Source organism: Rhinoraja longicauda, chromosome 8 (genome assembly GCF_053455715.1).
Source record: "Rhinoraja longicauda isolate Sanriku21f chromosome 8, sRhiLon1.1, whole genome shotgun sequence".
In the NCBI taxonomy this organism is placed as follows: domain Eukaryota; kingdom Metazoa; phylum Chordata; class Chondrichthyes; order Rajiformes; family Arhynchobatidae; genus Rhinoraja; species Rhinoraja longicauda.
In genome coordinates this window covers 34,463,949-34,486,881 of record NC_135960.1, presented here as the reverse complement: position 1 = coordinate 34,486,881, position 22,933 = coordinate 34,463,949, and the positions used below count along the sequence as shown (strand labels likewise).

General features: G+C 45.8%; 1 protein-coding gene across 1 annotated transcript in view; it reads left to right on the top strand.

The window, feature by feature from the left end:
* Positions 1-22,933, top strand: part of LOC144596358 (uncharacterized) — a 126,843-nt gene that overhangs the window by 8,527 nt on the left and 95,383 nt on the right. The window contains 3 exon segments of the mRNA XM_078404615.1: positions 14,075-14,211; positions 14,213-14,543; positions 14,546-14,616. Of these exon segments, the coding sequence (XP_078260741.1) occupies positions 14,075-14,211; positions 14,213-14,543; positions 14,546-14,616 (539 nt within the window).

The following is a 22,933-nucleotide window of genomic DNA, read 5'->3' as shown; positions in this document are numbered from 1 at the left end:
GGATCGCTGGGCGGCACGGACTTGGTGGGCCGAAAAGGCCTGTTTCCGGCTGTATATATATGATGATGATCAAAACACACAGGCAAAATTCTACCGCACACATTGGATGGCACAATGGCACACAATAGAGTTGCTGCCTTACAGCGCCAGAGACTTGGGTTCAGTCCTGACCATACGTCCGCACTAAGTTTCCCTGTGATCGTGTGGTTTTTAACCGGGTGCTTCAGTTTCCTCTCATATTCCAAAGACGTGTAGGTTTATCGGTTAATTGGCTTCTGTACAATTGTTTGTAGTGTGTAGAATAGAACTAGTGTACGGGTGATTGCTATTTAGCGTGGACTCGGTGGGCCAAAGAACCTATTTCCATGTTGTACCACTAAAACTAAAACTAAATATAGCTTGTGAATTTCAAGGGCACAGATGTGGTTTATAGGAAACATCTTACATGAAGAGAGAAGGATACTGGAGTTCCTTAACTAGTGGTGGGAGGAATATACAAAGAAAATGGAAAATTCACAAGAAACACAGACATCTTTGTGGACTGGGGGCCTAGAAAGGTCGCAGAAGGGGAAAAAAAAACACAAAAGTGCTGAGAGAACTTTGTGGGTTAGGCCTTATGTGTGGGGATTGGACAAATGACACTTTGGATCAGGCCCCTTCTTCAGACTGATGGTGTCAGTGTGAAAAAACTGGAAAAGAGAGGTATGACTTGCCCCACTCCTACCTCTGTTTTCCAGTTTTCTCCCTCTTACTCCATCAGTTAATATGCAAGTGCAGGCAGCTCTCTGCTTCCCCTTAATGCAATGAGTACTCACAGCTGTACCATTAGTCATAGAATCATAGAGAGATACAGCGTGAAAACACACTCGTCAGCCCACCGAGTCCAGCTGCCCATTATCCATCCATTTACACGAATCCTAGATTAATCCCATTTTTAATTTTTCCTAGATTCTCATCAACCCTCTCCAGAATTTCCTGCCCTAGGGAGCAATTAACCTACCAACCCTCACCCTTTGGGATGTGCGAGGAAACTGGAGTAGCCAGGGCAAACCCTCACAGTCACTGGGAGAATGTGCATCTCCACACAAACAGCACCCAAGATCAGGATTGAACTCAGGACTATGGAGCTGTGAGATAGCGGCTCTACACACGGCACCACTGTATCATCCTGCAATCTAAGCACTGTGGACAATTGTGGGCAGCATGGTGGTGCAGCGGTAGAGTTGCTGCCTTAGGGCACCAGAGACCTGGGTTCGATCTTGACTAAGGGTGCTGTCTGTATGGAGTTTTTACATTCTCCCCATGTCTACGTGGGTTTTCTCCAGGAGCTCTGGTTTCCTCCCACTTTCCAAAGACGTACAGGTTTGTAGGTTAATTGGCTTTGGTAAAAATCGTAAATTGTCCCTAGTGTTTAGGATAATGCTAGTGTACGGGGATCACTGGTCAGCGCGAACTCGGTGGGCTTGAAGGGCCTGTAGCTCCAAACTTAAAACTAAACTAAACTACTTGCCTCAAGCTATCCAGGACTAAAGCGTTGCAGGCAAAATGCAGACAGCAAGGTTGGAGTTAACTAGTAGAATGAATCTAGTCTTAAAATGGGCTACATAGCTTTACAGTGACACTGTTTTCTTTTATTTTCAACTTTCTTTGCCAGCAATTAAATGCAGGAGGAGAAAAAAATGTACTGATGGGGCTGTTAGAGGATTATAGATTTCTTTGCTTCAGAATTGCTCTTTACACATGATGTATTTTCCCAAGGTTAACAAGTCTTGAACTACACTCTGCCGGCTGTTTGATTTGGCCAAGTGAGGACCCTTGAAATCAGACATCTGTCACAGACGAACGATCTGCAGAACCAGATTTCTTTTCCTGTTTAAAGTTGCTCAAATAGGTCGCAGGAACATGACTGCAGGCAGTTCATGCCTCTTCAATATGTCAGTTGTGCTGATCTGTGGGTGTCAGGGGAAATCTGTCCTTCCCCTGATGGCTTGTTTGTATATTCTCAATCTTTATAATTGACTGAACCCATCCCGCCTCCTCTCTTGACTCTCTGTCTCACACTCTATATATCTGCAGCTCCTGCTCCCCTCTTACACCCCTCTCTCATCTCTCTATCTCTGTTACTTTCTCTTCATACCTTCTCCCATTCTCCCTCCCTTCAAGCTGTACATTTCTCTCTCTCCTCTTTTATTCTCTTTCCCCAACTCCCAACCCCCTCCTCCTCTCACTTTCTCTCTCTGTGTTTCACTCTCATACCCCACCTCCCTTTTTCTTTCTATGTTATGCACCGGGACCAAAGTCTGGGAACTACTGGGTAAAGTTAATTTTCCTTTGGGATTAAAATTATCTATGCAATCTATTTTGATTTTGACCTGTAAAATTCAAAAGGAATGGATATGCATAAAACAGTAATGATTGCCATTTGATTGCCAGTGTTGATGGTACCTGACATTTCAACACTCAGATTTGAATTGGTTTGCTTGCTAGTGCCAGAGTACCAGGTTTGATTGATTGCTCATAAAGCCATTAGTTAGTGCCTGGGTTGGGTATATTTCGATGGCTAAGTAGCTGCTCTCCTGGCCCTTGGATGTGGGCAAGTGGTGGCAAGCTGTGCTGGGGAGTTTGGAGACATAGGCAGCCAGTACTGAAATCCGGAGCAAAGAATAAGCCTCAGGAAGATCTTAGCAGGTCAGCTAACATCAGTGGAAAGAGAAACAGAGACAACGTGTCAGAGATTTGGGATCTTCCAAGTTTGTTCCTCTCTCCAGAGATGCTGTCTCTCTCCACGGCTGCTGTCTAACCTTCTGAGTGTTTCCACATTTTCTGGTTATATTTCCATGTTTCCACATCTGCAGTTTTTTGTTTGGATGAGAATTTCTGTATCACTTTATATTTATTTCCTTGCTTTCCCAAGTATGGCTCAATTTGTGGGACTTGGCCCTTTGAGGAAGGAAGTGGAAGTAGTCAAGATTTTCTCCAGGTTTGTGGACAATTGGCCTGGGCTGACTCTCTGCTGCAGTACATAGGCGTGACTGCAAGGGTACTTCTCCCCTCTCAAGCACATTATTTTAGAGAAATGCTGTAGAATTTTTCCACAGAGCTCTAGCCAATATTTACGCCATCTTTATCCCTCAAACTAAAACAGATTACCCATTCATTATTGTATGGCTTTTGAGGACTTTGGTGCACGACTTATCAACGACATTACAACCATGTAGACATTAGAGGCACAGTGGCACAATGGCATAGTTGGTAGAGCTGCTACATCACAGTGTAAGAGACCCAGGTTCAATCCTGATATCGGGTGCAATGTGTGAAGTTTGCATGTTCTTCCTGTGACCGTGTGGGTTTCGTCTGGATGCTCTGGCTTACTCCCATGTCCCAAAGACATGCAAGTTGGTGGTTTTATTGACTGCTGTAAATTGCCCCTGGTGTGTGTGTGTGTGTGGCAGAATCTGAGGGGAGAGTTTGGAAAGAATAAGAAAAGGGGTTCAATGTAGGACGAGTGTCAATGCATTGTTAATGGTTGGCCTGGCCCCATTGGGCTGAAGGGCCTGTTTCTATGCAGTTTGTCTTTGTGGCTCTATTTTGGGAGTACTCTGTGCCCAAAAGCTTGGAAAGTACAGTGCTGATTACAGGAAGGCTCTTCATTTCTTATGAGGCATGTCTTGGAAAATGTTGGGAGTAGAATTCTTGGAGAAGCCAATGCTGGTCACATTGCTGTCAAACTGGGAGGGATTCCCTTTAGGGCTGTGAGTCGGAACTGGCTTTAGTTTTGGGAAGTGCTGTATTTGCAACAGATGGGGGAAAATTGTCTGTACTCTGCTGCTAGTGAATCTGGAATGCCAAGAAAAGCTCTCACGAGAGTCTAACTTGTTCTGTTTTGTCCCATTATCTGAACGGACTGCTTAGATTCTCTGGCTGAACACCATGAACTAAGGAGGTGGGAGGTGCAACGAGACCTGGGTGTCCTTGTACATCAGTCACTGAAAGTAAGCATGCAGGTAGAGTAGGCAGTGAAGAAAGCAAATGGCATGTTGGCCTTCATAACAAGAGGATTTGAGTTTAGGAGCAAGGAGGTCCTACTGTAGTTGTACAGGGCCCTGGTGCGACCAGACCTGGAATATTGGGTGCAGTTTTGATCTTCTAATTTGAGAAAGGACATTATTGCTATTGAGGGAGTGCAGCGTAAGTTCGCCAGGTTAATTCCCGGGATGGCGGGAGTGACATATGATGAAAGAATGGGTCGACTGGGCTTATAATCACTGGAATTTAGAAGGATGAGAGGGGATCTTATAGAAACATTACAGAATAAAATTCTTAAGGGATTTGACAGGCTAGATGCAGGAAAAGTTTTCCCGATGTTGGAGTCCAGAACCAGGGGTCACAGTTTAAGAATAAGGCCATTTAGGACTGAGATGAGGAAAGATTTTTTCACTCAGAGAGTTGTAAATCTGTAGGATTCTCTGCTACAGAAGGCAGTGGAGGCCAATTCACTGGCTGTTTTCAAGAGAGTTGGCGGGGGAGGGCGCCTGCTGCAGCCGATCTTGAAAGCGCTGGAGACAATATCCCAATCCCTCTCCTACCTTCTCTCTCCTCGCATCCGTCGTTGCCAGCGGCTTCCTCAGGCATAGTTTAGGGTCGATAGTCAAAATCTTTTTTCCCATGGTAGGAATATCAAAAACACGAGGACACGGTGTTAAGATGAGAGGAAGGAGTTTTAAAGGGGATCTGAGAGGTAAGCTTTCACACAAAGAGTGGATATCCAGAATTTGCTGCCAGAAGAGGTGGTGGAATCGGATGCAATTACTATGTTTAACAGGCGTTCAGACAGGCACTTAAATGGGCAAGGCAGAGAAAGATATGATCCTAATGCAGGCAAGTAGGATTAGTGTCGATAGGCAAAAACGATGACAGAGACGTGGTGGGCTTTCTGTGACTGCTGTTGCAGAGTCGCGAACATTGGTGTATGGAGTAGCAACAACGGATCGTTTTGATCTCGTATAAGGTTACACTGGAGCATTATCAATTCGGGTCGTGCATGGAGATGTGAAGAAAGCTATTTTTAGTATTCATTTTCTGGATTGGGCATCACATAGAGAGACCAGCATTTCTTGCCCATCCCTAATTGCCCCTGGGGAAAGTAGAGGAGAGCCGTCTTCTCAAACAGTGCTGTTGAGGAGGGAGTCCCAGTACTCAAACCCAGTGATGATGAAGTAGCAGGGCAGGACCTGGAGGCGAACCTGCAGATGGTAGTGTTTCTCTGTGTCTACACCCTTTGTCCTTCTCAATGGAAGAAGTTACGAGTTGGCTGGGCAACCTCGGTGAGCAACCATAGTGGGACTTAGAGAGGCTGCTTTGTCCTGGATGGGGTTGAGAGATGTTGGTACCGCACTCATCCAGGTGAGTGGTCTATTCCATTATACCCCTTACATGGTTGGCAGGTTAATTGGCCGCTGTAAATGACCTTTCTTCCTTGGGTGAATTGTGGAAACTGCTGATGGGGATGTTTGATGGGAATGTGGGGGAGAATAAAATGAGACCAATGTAATTGAATGATGGTCAGCATGAACGATGATGGGCCGAAGGGCCTGTTTTCATGTTGACGTCAGGACAAAAAAGTGTGAAAGCAAAGACAAGCGGTGCAAGGGCAAGGCTGGGCAAATGTGCCCGTGAGGACGCCGAGTTGCTTTGGAAACTCCAAGCTGATGCCGAAGGATTTCTGTCAGGCAAGGGTGGCGGAGTAAAGGCAAAAAATAGAGTAGAATCATCCTGCATCCAGGGGGGTCGAATGGCCTCTTGTTGCTTCTGTTGTCCATCCACAGTGGCAGTGATGACAGAACAGAGGAGATTGCAGTTGCTGTACTGGGAGTGGGCTTCAGACTACAGATCTCCTGGCTGTCCCATTGCTCTCAGCTATTTGCCTAAGTGGGCCAAACATGCAACTCGAAATGTTTCACCTTTGCCCCACACCGTCCTGATGCCCAGTGTGCTGGGAGCAGACGACCTGCACCCACTGCTTTACACTGTGGTCTGGAGCTGGCGTTTGGCTCAGAGTCTACGACAATGATCCAATGACACTGACAATGGTGTGGATGTCACTTGGTGCTGCTGAAAGGTCTTCAACCTGCAAAGTTAATTGCTTCTCTCTCCACAGTTGCTGGCCGGCCTGCTGAATGTTTCTGTTTTTATTTCAGATTTCCAGCATTGTTATTTTTAATATAGAACATAGAACACAGAACAGTATAGTGCAGGAACAAGCCCTTCAGTCCTCAATGTTTGTGCCGAATATAACTCCAAGTCAAACTGATCTCGCCTGCCTGTACATGATCCATATCCCTCTATTCCCTGCCCATGTGCCTATCTAAAAGACTTTTAGATGCCACTGTCGTTTTTGGCTCTACCACCACCCCTGGCAATGTGATTCAGGCCCCCACTATCCACTGTGTAAAAAAACTAGCCCCTCACATCTATATACTAAAACTCTTATTTGTTTGTTTGTTTGTTTGTTCCTGAACTACAGCCAAAACGGTACACGATAACACGACAATTTTAGGCCCACCTTGCTCACCGTCGACCCTTTGGTGCGAATGGAAGAAGTTTCATTGAAATCGGTGTCATATTTTTAAAGTTATTCACATTTTAAAGTTTAAATCTATCTCCTAGGGAGGGAGGAAGGGAGGGAGGGGTGGAGGAGGAAGGATAAGGGGGGTTGAGGGGGATGGAGTGGGGAGGGGAAGTGGCGGGAGGGAAAGGGGGAGGGGGGAGGGGGGGAGGGGGGGAGGGGGGGAGGGGGGGAGGGAAGGAGGGAGGGGGGGAGGGGGGTGGAGGGAGGGGGGGAGGGAAGGAGGGAGGGGGAAAAGGGAGGAAGGGGAGGAGGGAGGGGGGATAGGGGGGAGGAGGGGGGGAGGGGGAGGAGAGGGCGCTGCACCAATGCAGGAGAGGTTTGGGCCCAACGGGTCCACTCGGACTTAGTCTCCATTAAATTTTCACCCTCTCACCTTAAAGCTATGCCCTCTAGTGTTGGATATTTCCACCCTGGGAATGACTGTCTATCCTATCTATGGCCCTCACAATTTTATATACAATTTTCTTTTGATTCTCCTCTCCATTTCTCCTGATTCTATCCATTGAACAAAGTTTTATTAATCACTAATTTTTCCCCCCACCATCCCTTCCTATCAAAATTGGAATTTGGACCTGTCTATTTAAAGGGGGTAAATATGATTAGTGTTGATGGGTGCAGTAGCTGGCGTGGATGCAGTGGGCTGAAGGGCTTCTTTCTATACTTTATGACATTGATATTCCCTGTAACACTCAGCTTGGATTCAGGTGGAAGGGAATTGACATCGATTGAAAGTGCTTTGGTTTCGTCCATACTGGCGAATGGACAGTTTGTCCAAAAGTCTAAATAATTTGAGCACTGTTCATGAGAGCTTCAGTTTTTTTGATCACAAGACATCCAATGCAAAGGCGGTTTAAACATTGGTCTGAATTTGGCGTCTGAAATTTCATCTTGGGAATGAAGAGTTAATGACATTGTTCTCAGGGAACATCTTGTATTAGACCTCATGACATGGAAGTTGGTCATCATCAGCAGCCGAGACACTAAAATTACTGAACAGTTGCCCAGTTGTTGCTGGTGAAGGGATTATTGTTAAGAGGTTTAGTTCTCCGTATACTTCAATTAGTCTTTAATGTGAGGATACATAGACCCCCTTCTTCAAAGCCACTGAGTCTAAAAGCCTTAAGTCTATAACTGAATCATAATGTTACTGTGTTGCATAATCAGATGGTACAAATGGATTTATGTTATCTGAGTATATCAGACTTTCCAACAACAGGGACTGTTTAGATGTTGACTACTTTTGAATGATCTTATTTTTTAAATATTGTGAGTGTGATTCATTCTTGTTTATGTGCATAATGATGAATAATGGCTTGTGTTGTAGACTGGCCAATGGTGGAGCAGTGAGAAAAGCAGCAGGGTGCGTCTGTGTGTGTGTAACAGACTCAGATGGGGAAGTGGGTTCAAACATTTGGTCATTTTGAAAATGGTTGCGGAGATTGATTTAAACAAGCGAAGCAGTTTTCTGCTCAAGCTCTCACCTCTCACGTGTAGACGATATAGACAATAGACAATTGGTGCAGGAGAAGGCCATTCAGCCTTTCACACCAGCACCACCATTTACTGCGATCATGGCTGATCATCCACAATCAGTACCCCGTTCCTGCCTTCTCCCCATATCGCTTGACTCCGCTATCTTTAAGAGCTCCATCTAACTCCCTCCAGGTGTGGTCTCACCAGGGCCCTGTACAACAGCAGAAGGACCTCTTTGCTCCTATACTCAACTCCTCTTGTTATGAAGGCCAACATGCTATTAGCTTTCTTCACTGCCTGCTGCACCTGCATGCTTACTTTCAGTGACTGATGAACAAGGACACCCAGATCTCGTTGTACTTCCCCTTTTTCTAACTTGACACCATTCAGATAATAATCTGCCTTCCTGTTCTTGCCACCAAAGTGGATAACCTCATATTCATCCACATTAAACTGTATCTGCCAGGCATCTGCCCACTCACCCAACCTGTCCAAGTCACCCTGCATCCTCATAGCATCCTCCTCACAGTTCACACTGCACCCAGCTTTGTGTCATCTGCATATTTGCTAATGTTACTTTTAATCCCTTCATTTGTCATTAATGTATATTGTAAATAGCTGCGGTCCCAGCACCGAGCCTTGCGGTACCCCACTAGTCACTGCCTGCCATTCTGAAAGGGACCCGTTAATCCCTACTCTTTGTTTCCTGTCCGCCAACCAATTTTCTATCCATGTCAGTACCCTACCCCCAATACCATGTGCTCTAATTTTGCCCACTAATCCCCTATGTGGGACCTTGTCAAAGGCTTTCTGAAAGTCTAGGAACACAACATCCACTGGGTCTCCCTTGTCCATTTTCCTAGTTATGCCCTCAAAAAATTCCAGAAGATTAGTCAAGCATGATTTCCCCTTCATAAATGCTGACTCGGACCGATTCTGTTACTGCTATCCAAATGTGCCGCTATTTCATCTTTTATAATTGACTCCAGCATCTTCCCCACCACTGATGTAAGACTATAAGAAAATAACTGCAGATGCTGGTACAAATCGATTTATTCACAAAATGCTGGAGCAACTCAGCAGGAAGGATATAGGTGGAGACAGGAAGATAGAGGGAGATCTGGGAAGGAGGAGGGGAAGGGAGGGACAGAGGAGCTATCTGAAGTTGGAGAAGTCGATGTTCATACCACCGGGCTGCAAACTGCCCAGGCGAAATATGAGGTGCTGCTCCTCCAATTTCCGGCGGGCCTCACTATGGCACTGGAGGAGGCCCATGACAGAGAGGTCAGACTGGGAATGGGAGGGGGAGTTAAAGTGCTGGGCCACCGGGAGATCAGTTTTGTTAATGCGGACCGAGCGCAGGTGTTCAGCGAAGCGATCGCCGAGCCTGCGCTTGGTTTCGCCGATATAAATAAGTTGACATCTAGAGCAGCGGATGCAATAGATGAGGTTGGAGGAGATGCAGGTGAACCTCTGTCTCACCTGGAAAGACTGTTTGGGTCCTTTGATGGAGTTGAGGGGGGAGGTAAAGGGACAGGTGTTGCATCTCGTGCGGTTGCAAGGGAAAGTGCCCGGGGTTGGGGTGGTTTGGGTAGGAAGGGACGAGTGGACCAGGGAGTTACGGAGGGAACGGTCTCTGTGGAACGCAGAGAGGGGAGGGGAATGGGAAAATATGGCCAGTGGTGGGGTCCCGTTGTAGGTGACGGAAATGTTGGTGGATGATATGTTGGATCCGCTGGCTGGTGGGGTGGAAGGTGAGAACGAGGGGGATCCTGTCCTTGTTGCGAGTGGGGGGAGGGGGAGCAAGAGCGGAGCTGCAGGATGTAGAAGAGACCCTAGTGAGAGCCTCATCTATAATGGAGGAGGGGAAGCCCCGTTTTCTGAAGAACGAGGACATCTCGGAACCCCTAGTCTGAAACACCTCATCCCGGGCGCAGATGCGGCGTAGACGGAGGAATTGGGAGTAGGGGATAGACTTTTTGCAGGGGACCGGGTGGGAAGAAGTGTAGTCCAGATAGCTGTGCGAGTCGGTGGGCTTGTAGTAAATGTCCGTCACTAGTCTTTCTCCTGTGATGGAGATGGTGAGGTCCAGAAACGGGAGGGAGATGTCAGAGATAGTCCAGGTATATTTAAGGGCAGGATGGAAATTGTAAGACTAACTGGTCTATAATTCCCTATTTTTTCTCTCCCTCCTTTCTTAAAAAGTGGGATAATATTAGCTACCCTCCAATCCACAGGAACTGATCCTGAATCTATAAAACATTGGTAATTGATCACCAATGTATCCACGATTTCTAGAGCCACTTCCTTAAGTACCCTGGGATGCAGACCATCAGGCCCTGAAGATTTATCAGCCTTCAGTTCCATCAGTCTACCCAATACCATTTCCTGCCTAATGTGAATTTCGTTCAGTTCCTCCGTCACCCTAGGTCATCTGGCCACTAGAACATCTGGGAGATTGCTTGTATCTTCCTTAGTGAAGACAAATCCAAAGTACTGGTTCAACTCATCTGCCATTTCCTTGTTCCCCATAATAAATTCACCTGTTTCTGTCTTCAAGGGATCCACATTTGTCTGAACTATTTTTTCCTCTTTATATACCTAAAGAAGCTTTTACTATTCTCCTTTATATTCTTGGCTAGCTTACCTTCGTGCCTCATCTTTTCTCCCTGTATTGCCTTTTTAGTTATCTTTTGTTGCTCTTTAAAAGTTTCCCAATCCTCTGGCTTCCCGCTCATCTTTGCTATGTTATACTTCTCTTTTAGTTTTATACTGTCCTTGACTTCCCTTGTCAGCCACGGCCGCCTCTTACTCCCCTTAGAATCTTTCTTCCTCTTTGGAATGAACTGATCCTGCACCTTCTGTATTATTCCCAGAAATACCTGCCATTGCGGTTCCACCGCCTTCCCTGCTAGGGTCTCTTTCCAGTCAACTTTGGCCAGCTCCTCCCTCATGCCTCCATCGTCCCCTTTGCTCAATTGTAATACTGACACTTCCGAGTTTCCCTTCTCCCTCTCAAACTGTAGATTAAAACTTATACCTCCTAATGGCTCCTTTACCTTGAGTTGCCTTATCAAATCCGGTACATTACACAACACAACACTGTCGGAAGGAACTGCAGATGCTGGTTTATACTTAAGATAAACACAAAATGCTGGAGTAACTCAGCAGTTCAGGCAGCATCTCTGGAGGAAAGGAACAGGTGACATTTCCGGTCAGAACACCTCTTCAGACTGAAAGATAGTTGGGGGTGTGGGGGGGGGGGGGGGGGGGGGGGTGGTACAGGGGGTGAATCCAACACCTCACATGTCACCAGGAGTACTGGACAAAGAGCGTAGCTTATAGTGTCATGGATGTCTTGTTCTGTACTGGGACATGCATATGACTTAAGCAATGACTACAGTCAAAGCAGTGGTTGAATTTGTCATTCAATGGTATTAATTTCTAGCAGTTACTGTTTAGCAGCAATGATCTAAATATGGTGTTTGAAGCTCTCTCTCTCTCTCTCTCTCTCTCTCTCTCTCTCTCTCTCTCTCTCTCTCTCTCTCTCTCTCTCTCTCTCTCTCTCTCTCTCTCTCTCTCTCTCTCTCTCTCTCTCTCTCTCTCTCTCTCTCTCTCTCTCTCTCTCTCTCTCTCTCTCTCTCTCTCTCTCTCTCTCTCTCTCTCTCTCTCTCTCTCTCTCTCTCTCTCTCTCTCTCTCTCTCTCTCTCTCTCTCTCTCTCTCTCTCTCTCTCTCTCTCCCTCTCTCTCTCCCTCTCCCTTTCCCTTCTCTCTCCCCCTCTCTTTTCCCTTCTCTCTCCCCCTCTCTTTTCCCTTCTCTCTCCCCCTCTCTTTTCCCTTCTCTCTCCCCCTCTCTTTTCCCTTCTCTCTCCCCCTCTCCCTCTCTCTCCTTCGCTCCCCCTCTCTCCTCTCCCCTCTCTCCTCTCCCTCTCTTTCCTCTCCCCACTCTCACCCCCTCTCTCCCTCTCCCCCTCCCACTCTCTCCCCTCCCCCCCCGTCTCCCCCGAAACTAGAACCTCCAGGGGAAACCCGCAGAGTCAGGAGAACATGCAAACTCCACACATACAGAGCCAGAAGTCAGGATTGAACCTGCGTCACTGGACTTGCATGGGAGAGGCTCCACTGCCAGCATCACAGTGCTGCTCAATGTGTGGAGGTTTCACCGCTGGGACTATCACTGGCTGGTATTCAGTCAATGTGGTGATAGCACATCATCCTTTCACTCTCCAACGACTGGTTCGAACCCAGTCAGGACTGACAGGAAAATCTCAGTTCTCAACCGGGCACAATGTAGTTGAATAAACGAGCCTTTCCTCAGTGCATCTGGGTCCTCAGCATCCAGGTTGGGAGAGAAACCACTGCTGGATCTGTGATAGCCATTGTTGGCCTAACAGGAGGAGTATCTGAGCGGCCAGTAGCACCCAGCCAGACATCGGAGGAGGGACACTTTTTGTGGCCTGAATCAGATGCTGCAGAGAAGTGTAGGAAGGGTTGCAGTCACAGACACACAGGATCAGGGATGCAGTGCTGCCGGAACTCACCAGAACGCCGCTCCGGCACCTCTGTAAAAAAAATCCAAAATAAACAGCGGGGAATTTTAACTAGTGGGGAATTTAACAGAGGCTGCCCTGGCACCAGTGACAGCTCTGGCACCTAAAACATTAGCACTGCAACACTGCACAGGATGCCATCTGCACCACTGGCTGGAGCAGTCCCGGGACTGGGAACCTCACTGGGAAGTCAGGCTCGGGCGAATCTTTACTTTAGACTTTACTTGAGACTTTAGAGATACAGTGTGGGAATAGGCCCTTCGGCCCACCGAGTCCAAGCTGACCTGTACACACTAGGGACAATTTACAGAAGCTAATTAACCTACCAACCCACACGTCATTGGAGTGCGAGAGTAAACCAGAGCACCGGAGAAAACCCAGGCAGTTACAGGGAGAATGTACAAACTTCATACAGACAGCACTCAGGATCAAACACGGGTCTCTGGCATTGTAAGGCTGCACCATTGTGCCGCCCTATATTGGGGTGAAGTTCTTGGTGGGACATTGGAAAGGAGAGGCAGAGGGATTAAGGACATAATCTTAAATGTGATAATGGCAGTGGGTATGTAGAGAAGAGAAAAGACCTGAGGAAGGAATTGGGTGTAAGTGTGTCGGGGATAGGCCATTTGTTTATTAGGGCATGGAGATCTCCGCAGCGTTAATCATGAGTAAAATACTTGCTTATTTAACTATTTAACTTTTATTATTGTTTTTGAATGTGACCTAATTAATTGAGTTTGGGTAGTGAATGAGAAATATATAGAATGTATGTGTAAGTGTTTCTGTCAGTGAGAGAGAAAGAAAGGGAGAAAACTACATGGATGTGTCGAATCCTGAATGATTTTTGCAGTTTGAAATTGTGTCTGTTCTCTTTGGAGCTGTGTCATTGCACCTCTGGGGCTATGTGCTATGCACTGAACGCAAAGAATAGGCCACCAGGTCTCTCAAGCCCTCAACTCTCTGGGGCAAAGAATTCCATAAGTTTACTACCTTCTGTAAGAAGAAATTGCTACATACCTTGGATTTAAATGACCGGCCATTTAACTTGAAAAATGTCACTTGTTAAAGACCCTCTCACAAGTGAAAACATCACAACATCTACCCTGTTAGATCTCTTCAGGATCTTGCATGTCTCAACAAGATTGTCTCTCATTCTTCTAAACTCCACAGACCCAAACAGTTTAGTGTCTCTGGATGGGAGAGCACCTCTTATCCCTGGAATTGAACCAGGTCCTACCTCTAATTAGTACAATACATGCTCGTGAGTTTATTTTTTTAACCACCAAGGGACCAAGGGAGTTCAGGCATCTATGAGAAGGTAGGGGAAGAAGTCAGTGTTGAGAAGATAGTACGAATGCTTCCTTGCCCTGTGCCTTGGTACTCTGATTATTAAATCGGTTTATTTTCTCCTTTCACTCTATAGATGACGTCAACTCTGTGTCTCTGCTCCAGTTGATAGGAGACCCTCCTCCTCAAAAGATAACCATCATGTACGATACTGACCAGGAACCATTCTACCACTTTGGGCCAGATGTCAACACTGGCCAACAGGCCAAAGCCCCACTTCCAAAACCCCTTCTTCCGCGACTTCTCACTGCTCTTCACAATAAAGCCGACGTCCACGAGAAGCGGTGTCCTGTTTGCCATCACCGATGCCAGGCAGACCATCATCTACGTGGGGGTGAAGCTCTCAGAGGTCCAGAATGAACGTCAGAAGATCATTTTCTACTACACCGAGCCTGGATCACAGCATTCTAATGAGGCAGCCAGTTTCTTGGTGGAGCAGCTGACCGGCAAGTGGACCAAGATCGCTATAAGTGTGATAGATGACCGGGTTACCCTCTTCATGAACTGCAAGGAATACAGAACCATTCAATTTGAAAGGTCGCCAGATAAATGGAGATCGATGACTCCTCCGGCGTCTTTGTTGCCCTGGCTGGTGGTGCAGATCCTGATAAGTTTCTGGTAAGAGCTCGCTTTTGTGTAAGAATGCAGTGTGTAGCACAGCAGAGGATTTATAGCACAGCGCAGTCAGTTCCACCCTTTGCATTTCCTCTTATTTGAAATGCAAAGCAGAAAAGTCTGGAAAACACTCAGCAGGTCAGATAGCGTCTGGATAGTGAACCAGTCGATGTCTCAGGCCTAAGATCGATCATCCAAACTGGGAAAGAAAATAAACAAGTTAATTTTCATTAGTAGAGAGAGTGACAAAGGAGTGTGCAGAATAGAGAGAAAATCTCTGTAAGTGGTAAGACTAAATGATTGGCTGTCTCAGTAGGGGTGGCATTTCGTATCAGATTATGGAAACAGGCACGGTGGCGCAGTGGTAGAGTTGCTGCCTTACATCGCTTACAGCGCCAGAGACCCGAGTTTGATCCCGACTACGGGTACTGTCTATATGGAGTTTGTACGTTCACCCTGTGACCTGCGTGGATTTTCTCCGGGATCTCTGGTTTCCTCCTACACTCTAAACACGCACAGGTTTGTAGGTTAATTGGCTTCGTAAATGTAAAAATTGTTCTTAGTGTGTGTTGGATAGTGTTAATATGTGGGGATTGCTGGTTGGCACGGACCCGGTGGGCCAAAGCGCCTGTCGGACCCGGTGGGCCAAAGCGCCTGTCGGACCCGGTGGGCCAAAGCGCCTGTCGGACCCGGTGGGCCAAAGCGCCTGTTTCCGTGCTGTTTCTCTAAAACTAAAACTAAAGTCCACCGATCTTTAACCACCCATTTACAATAATTCTACACTAATCAAATTTCATACACTCTACATTCCCATCAGCTTCCCCCAGATTCTATACACCCTTGGGACAATTTATAGTGGGCTGTTAACCTCCCTACACATGTCTTTCAGATTTGGGAGGAAACAAGAGCATTGGGGAAACCCACGCAGTCTGAGGAGATAGTGACAGCACCAAGGTTATTACTATTCCCGGGTCGCGGAGCTTGTGAGGCAGTGGCTCGACAAGCTGCGTCTCTTCTCCACATTTGCCGCTATTTAAAACTTTTATAATGTTAGAGGTCTCTGTTAGAGGTCATCGCTTTCCCAGAGACAAGAGCTCCTTTTATTAGACTTCCTCTAATTAGCTAACGGCGCTATATAGAGCATTGTGATTGGACTATGATGTGGTCATGGTTGTCATATTTCATCACTTCATGGATGAACCGTGTTGCAGATGTATTCCTTTGGCATGTAAATGGGGGCTGCAGTTAAATTCACTGCAGAAGACTTCAAATTTCCCATGACAGGGGCACCTCTGTCGTCCTTTTGCAGGGACAGTGCAAAGATATTGACAAAGAATGTCTGACAGTGATATTTTTCAGATAAGTAGCTGATGCAAAAACGCAATTGTTACTCTGTTTTGGAATGCACACTAATTTACTCAGCAAAAAGACTGAGTTTTAAATAGCGACCTTCATATCTGAAATAACTTCCTACGCATTTTGCGCTTTTGAAGTGAAGTTACTGTTGTGATTTGGGAATAGGTGGCAAAATGCAAGGCTCCAAAGCCAAGAAGGTGATTATTAGAGGAGATTGTGTCTACCTAATGTCAAGGGATATATTTTGGCCTGGATTAGAGAGAACTCTCTTTGATGATCTGTAGATAATACCAAGCCCTATTAATTCACCAGAAAGATAACTCCACATCTGTAAAACCAAGCAAATATGCCAGTCATGATGTATTACAGGTTCAAGGCTCTGTAATGGAACCTAAAACCATGACTTTCTGTCTTAGAGATGAGGGGTGACACCAGTTGAAACACTCTCTGGAAATCCTGCACTCCCTTGCTTATCAAGTAGTTATATAGTCACACAGATGATATGATATAGCATGGAAACATCCATTGGTATGCACCAACCACCCATTTACATTGGTCCCGTTTTATTCTCATTCTATCTTTCACATACATGCTGGAGTAATTCACAGACCTTTGTGACATGACAGAATCTGGAGCACCTTGAGGATGCCCACACAGTCACAGGCAGAACCAGAGGTCAGGATTGAACACATGTCTCGGGTGCACCACTGTGCCTCCCTAGCAGAGGCGTGCATACACCACCAACTAATGGGAAATCTGGACGTGCTTAATTGCAGAAGGAAAAAAAAGACAAATTCACTGTTGTTGACCACGTGATCTTAATCCTTGGAATTTCAACTGTTTGATAAGTTTGCTGATGAATCGATAAAACACAAGGCAGTGTGTGCGTTTTGATTGTTCAGTGTTTTAGTTCCTTGAAGGTGGTGCTTAAGTAAGTATACATAATGGAAGTAAATTTGCTTTTGTTGAGCAAAACAATTTTACTGAAATTAATGTATACGCCTAAGTGATGTTGCCAAGGTCACAGCCATTTCTACTGGACCATGCTAGTGTAGCTGCAGTCAAGCCGTGGAAAGGTTGGGATAGAAGCCTTATACCCAATTCCACTGATGGGACCTTTTCCCAAGAATACATTGTGCCCCAGACATTGATATCATCTCCCCAGCTTAATCTGTAATGGCAGTTTCTATACCTACTCAAAGTCCAACTTCAATAGCCATTACTATAGCTACTAGTGGAGATATAGCTCACGCACATACTGCACTCTAAAATAGCTAAAAGGAATCTTCCAAACGCTATTTCTTGATTAATTGGTCTTTATTAAAGTAGCACAAATCGAAAGAATAATTCATAGCTGAACATTCTTATCAACTGTTTCCTCTTCAACAACACAGTGGTTACTGTGTGGTCGTGACCGTGTGGTAAAAAACCTCTTTTCTTTCCATCCACCGAGACTAAACTGACCCCCAATCTCTGTGGCTACGCTAACCTCCTCAGATGTAGACACGCCCCTCTACGTATCAAATCCCACCTTCCAAAGTATAGACAAATAGAAACTAGAAATATTAAACATGGCCATAATATAATAACAGTAACTAATTTAAGCGTAATTGGCTCCTACATTATCAATTGCAGATAATATAAACTTTCACAATAACACTGTCTGATTCATTCACTCTTTCCATTGCTGGTTATAGCTCTTTGAATGCTAACAATGCAGAAAAAGAGGATGGTGAGTAGTTCTAGGATGTCACTTCCACCAAACCCTGACTGTAGATCACCATGCACGGCTCCTCATTAATTCTTGTGGATACTGAATCCTCCCTGGCTGGAGATAACCTCATTGCTATTTAAAAAGGACACAAAGTGCTGGAGTAACTCAACAGGTCAGGCAGCAATTCTGGAGAACATGAATTGGTGATGTTCTTCTGAAGAAAGGTCTCGACCGAAACATAACCTATTCATGTTCTCCAGAGATGCTGCCTGACCTGCTGAGTTATTCCAGCACTTTATGTCCTTTTGTGTATTAATCAGCATCTGCCATTCTTTGTTTCGACTCATTGCAATTTCATTTAGGGTCAGACATCCTGTTTTCACAACAGTGATCCCTCCTTAAAACACCCACCATGACATGTCATAAAATAACAAATCAAGTTTCCTCTATGCTGATAACTGCCTGGATTCGAAGAGTGTCTTAAAATGTCATGTAGGTATCACCATTGCTGAAGATAGATACAAAGTGCCTGAGTAACTCAGCGGGTCAGGCAAGCATCTCGACACAAAGTGCCTGAACCGTTGAGTTATTCCAGCACTTAGTGTCTATCTTTGGTATAAACTAGCACCTACAGTTCTTTGTTTCTACATCATTATTGCTGGGTTTTCCTTGCCCCACACTGAATAAAGATCAATCCTCCTGCCACTGGAGATGGCTTTTTGCCGGTGGTCAATCACAGTAATGTGTCAAGAGGAAAAGCTTCAGCCCTTCACAGTAAATGGAAGAGACTGAAGACTACCAATTGTGTCTTCAGAGAGTGTTTCCACGGGTCTTCAGAGACTGAGGTTCACCACCATTCCTTGTAACAAGGCACATAAGGCAAGGGGGGAGGCTGCTGATGCTGTTGAAATATCAACAAACATTTTCCCCTCATATTACATTTCCAGTGATATACTGTATGTGTAGGATGTCCCCGCCGCACGGCATGAAAATTTAGGCTCCTCGGCGACCCCACCTCTGCTGACCATTTAAGACCCATTTACACCAATCCTACATTGATTCCATGTTATTCTCCCCCACATTCCCATCATCTCCCTAAGTCGTGTCAATGATTAGCATGCAGTCCAGGGCCCTCAGTACAAAGAGTGGGTATTGATTACCCTGGGTGGCACGGTGGCGCAGCGGTAGTTGCTGTCTTACAGCGCTTGCAGAACCGGAGGCCCGTGTCCGATCCCGACTCCAGGTGCTGTCTGTACGGAGTTTGTAAGTTCTCCCCTGTGACCTGTGTGGGTTTTCTCCGATATCTTCGGTTTCCTCCCACATTCCAAAGACATACAGGTATGTAGGTTAATTGGCTTGGTGTAAGGGTAAATTGGCCCTAGTGTGTAGGACCGCTGATCGGTACGGACTCGGTGGGCGAAGGGCCTGTTTCCGAGCTGCATCACTAAACTAGACTACCCTATTCCTTCCGTGAATAGAACCCTAGGTGCAGAAATGACCTATCCTTCTTCTTTGCCCATGTTCTGCCTGTTAAGGCAGGTCTTTATAAATCCCCCATCCAACCCAGTGATTTCAACCAATCACTGATGCTGTTACCCCCTTAACCCACTTGCATTTCACCTTTTTCCTTTTCTGCCTGTCTCCAACTGGAAGAATGAAACACAAGCTAGCTGCAGTGAGTCAGTGAAGAACTACAATCCAGCACAATGATTATTTGCTGAAGGAACTGGCTCATCTGAAGACTGGAGGTGGATGAATGCGGAGCCAGTGCGGACCAATCCCAGCATAACTAAGAGAGCCAGAGTTGTGTAAAACAGGTAGTTGAAGCATCACCAAAAAATAGTGAACCTTTATTAGTCATACCAGTCAACACCAAGTGGAGTTTCCTCTCTCTAACCCCAATTATAACCCCATGATGACAACAACTGTATCTGGTCCCCATCTAACAACACAGCTGTTCCTGGGTGGGTGGGATGTGGGTTATTTGCTAAGTACTCTGTGGAGAATTGATGGATGAGAGCTGTCTGCAGGCAAGGGAGAGAGGAATGCTTTGCTTGAACAAGGAACAGAGAGGCAGGAGAGAGAGGGGCATTCATTGCACACCCTGGCTTTCGGGAACAATGGGCTTGGCCTGTCAGCGTTGTGTAGGAGTCAGGGCACTGTGAATGTAGCAGAGGAACCGCTGTGAATCGCAAATTCTTGCACTGAAATGTATTTTGAAGGCCAAGTACATATAAATAGGGAGCTTGTGGATTTTCTTATCTATATATCTATATACTAAAACTCTCGTTTGTTTGTTTGTTTGTTCCTGAACCACAGCCAAAATGGTACATGACAGTGCAAACAATTTTCGGCCCACCTTACTCACTTTGGTGCTAATGGAAGAGGTTTCATTCAAATCGGTGTTATATAGAGCAGACTTGATCTGCTAAGGAGACTCGGGTCCTTTGGAGTGCAGAGGGCACTCCTAAGGACCTTCTACAACACGGTGGTTGCATCGGCCATTTTCTATGGAGTGGTCTGCTGGAGCAGCAGCATCTCAGCGGCGGAAGGGAAGAGACTTGACAAACTGGTCAGGAAGGCCAGCTCTGTCCTGGGTTGCCCCCTCGACTCAATGCAGGTGGTGGGAGAGAAGAGGATGATGGCAAAGCTAACATCACTGCTGGACAACGACTCCCACCCCATGCAGGGCACTGTCACTGCACTGAGTAGCTCCTTCAGTGACAGACTCCTTCACCCCAAGTGCGAGAAGGAGAGATATAGGAGGTCCTTCCTTCCCGCTGCTGTGAGACTGCACAACCAGCACTGCTCCCAAGCAGACGAGTCAACAATAACAGCTAAGAACACACGGAAAACTGATGACAATTTATGTATCTTTTATTATTTATAATGAACGATCTCTTGCTCTCTTGCTATCCACTTTGCTGCTGTAACACTGTAAATTTCCCCGGTGTGGGATGAATAAAGGAATTTATTATTATTATTATTATTAATTATTATTATTATTATTATTATTATTATTATTATTATTATTGTTATTATTCATTATTATTATACAAGTTATTCACAATTTCTAAAGTTTAAATCTATCTCCTAAGGAGGGGGGGAAGGAGGGAGGATAAGGGGTGTTGAGGGGGATGGAGTGGGGGGACGGGAAGGGGAGGGGGAGGGCGGGAAGTGGGGAGTGGAAGCGGGGGAGGAGGGGGGGAAGAGAGGGGTGCTGCACCAATGCAAGAGAGATTTGGGCCCAACGGGTCCACTTGGTCTAGTATATATTACTAAAACACTGTGTTTGTTTGTTTATTTGATCATGCCTCTGGTTTGATGATGCCTTATTTGTGTGCCCCGTCACATGATAGTGCAACAATTTTAGGCCCTCGTTACTCACCTTTGTCCTGGGGACACCTTAACTGAAGGAACTGAAGGAAATCCACATTAGGCAGGAAATGGTGTTGGGTAGACTGATGGGACAGAAGGCTGATCAATCCCCAGGGCCTGATGGTCTGCATCCCAGGGTACTTAAGGAGGTGGTGCTAGAAATTGTGTACGCATTGGTGATCATTTTCCAATGTTTTATAGATTCAGGATCAGTTCCTGTGGATTGGAGGGTAGCTAATGTTGTCCCACTTTTTAAGAAAGGAGGGAGAGAGAAAATGGGAAATTATAGACCGGTTAGTCTTACATCAGTGGTGGGGAAGATGCTGGAGTCAATTATAAAAGACAAAATTGCGGAGCATTTGGATAGTAGTACAGGATCGTTCTGAGTCAGCATGGATTTACGAAGGGGAAATCTTGCTTGACTAATCTTCTGGAATTCTTTGAGGATGTAACTAGGAAAATTGACAGGGGAGAGCCGGTGGATGTGGTGGTACCTCGACTTTCATGAAAGCCTTCCGATAAGGTTCCACATAGGAGATTAGTGGGCAAAAATTAGAGCACATGGTATTGGAGGTAGGGTACTGACGTGGATAGAAAGTTGGTTGACCAGACAGAAAGCAAAGAGTGGGGATAAATGGGTCCCTTTCAGAATGGCAGGCAGTGACTAGTGGGGTACCGCAAGGCTCAGTGTTGGGACCGCAGCTATTTACAATATACATTAATGACTTGGATGAAGGGATTAAAAGTACCATTAGCAAATTTGCAGATGATACAAAGCTGGGTGGTAGTGTGAACTCGTGAGGAAGATGCTATGAGGTTTCAGGGTGACTTGGACAGGTTGTGTGAGTGGGCGGATGCATGGCAGATGCAGTTTAATGTGGATAAGTGTGAGGTTATCCACTTTGGTGGTAAGAATAGGAAGGCAGATTATTATCTGAATGGTGTCAAGTAGGAAAAGGGAACGTACAACGAGATCTGGGTGTCCTAGTGCATCAGTCACTGAAAGGAAGCATGCAGGTACAGCAGGCAGTGAAGAAAGCCAATGGAATGTTGGCCTTCATAACAAGAGGAGTTGAGTATAGGAGCAAAGAGGTCCTTCTCAATTTATATTTTAAATTGAATCAAATGCGCTTTAAGCATTGAAGTAAAATGATAGTTACGTTTCCACTATTGCGCCGTTGTATTGCAATGTTGGTCGCACCCCCATTCAGTGATTCCCCAAGCCTCCCTGAGGTTGACATTACTGATGTTTGGCTGTGTAACGTTGACGTGTAAGCAATCAAATGTACATGTGACTGATGTGTCACTGAGTGCTTATTACTGCATGTTTCTTGGTCTGAAATAGTCAGGTGTACTTGACCCCCGGTTTGCTCCCGACATCTGGTGCTGGGGGTGTGGATTTTGCATGTTCTCCTTATGACTGCGTGGGTTTCCCCGCACCACAGAGTCTAGATGGGAGATTAATTGACTGGGGTAAATTATCCCTTTGATTTGGTGATTGCCAAAAGAAAGAAAGGGGGGTTGATGGGCACATGAGAAAGAGGTTTTGTTGCAAAGGTGCAGAGAAATAAGGGTACAGGCTGGGAGCATGGAGCAACAGGCTGAAATATCTGCTCTTCTGTCATTAATATGTAGCTTACATCAACTCTGACACTCTAATTAGTTCCTGATAAAACAAACAGAAATTGAGAAAATTATCTTTATGCCAAAATTGTGATTAAATGTAAGCGTCTTATGGAGGTGTTCAGTGTTGGGATGAGGATGTACTGTGTGTGTGGAATGTGTGGAATTCGGGGTGAGGGTGTACATTTGATGGCAGTGTGTGGTATTGGGTGAGGGTGCACTGTCTCACGGAGTTGTCAGTGTTGGGGT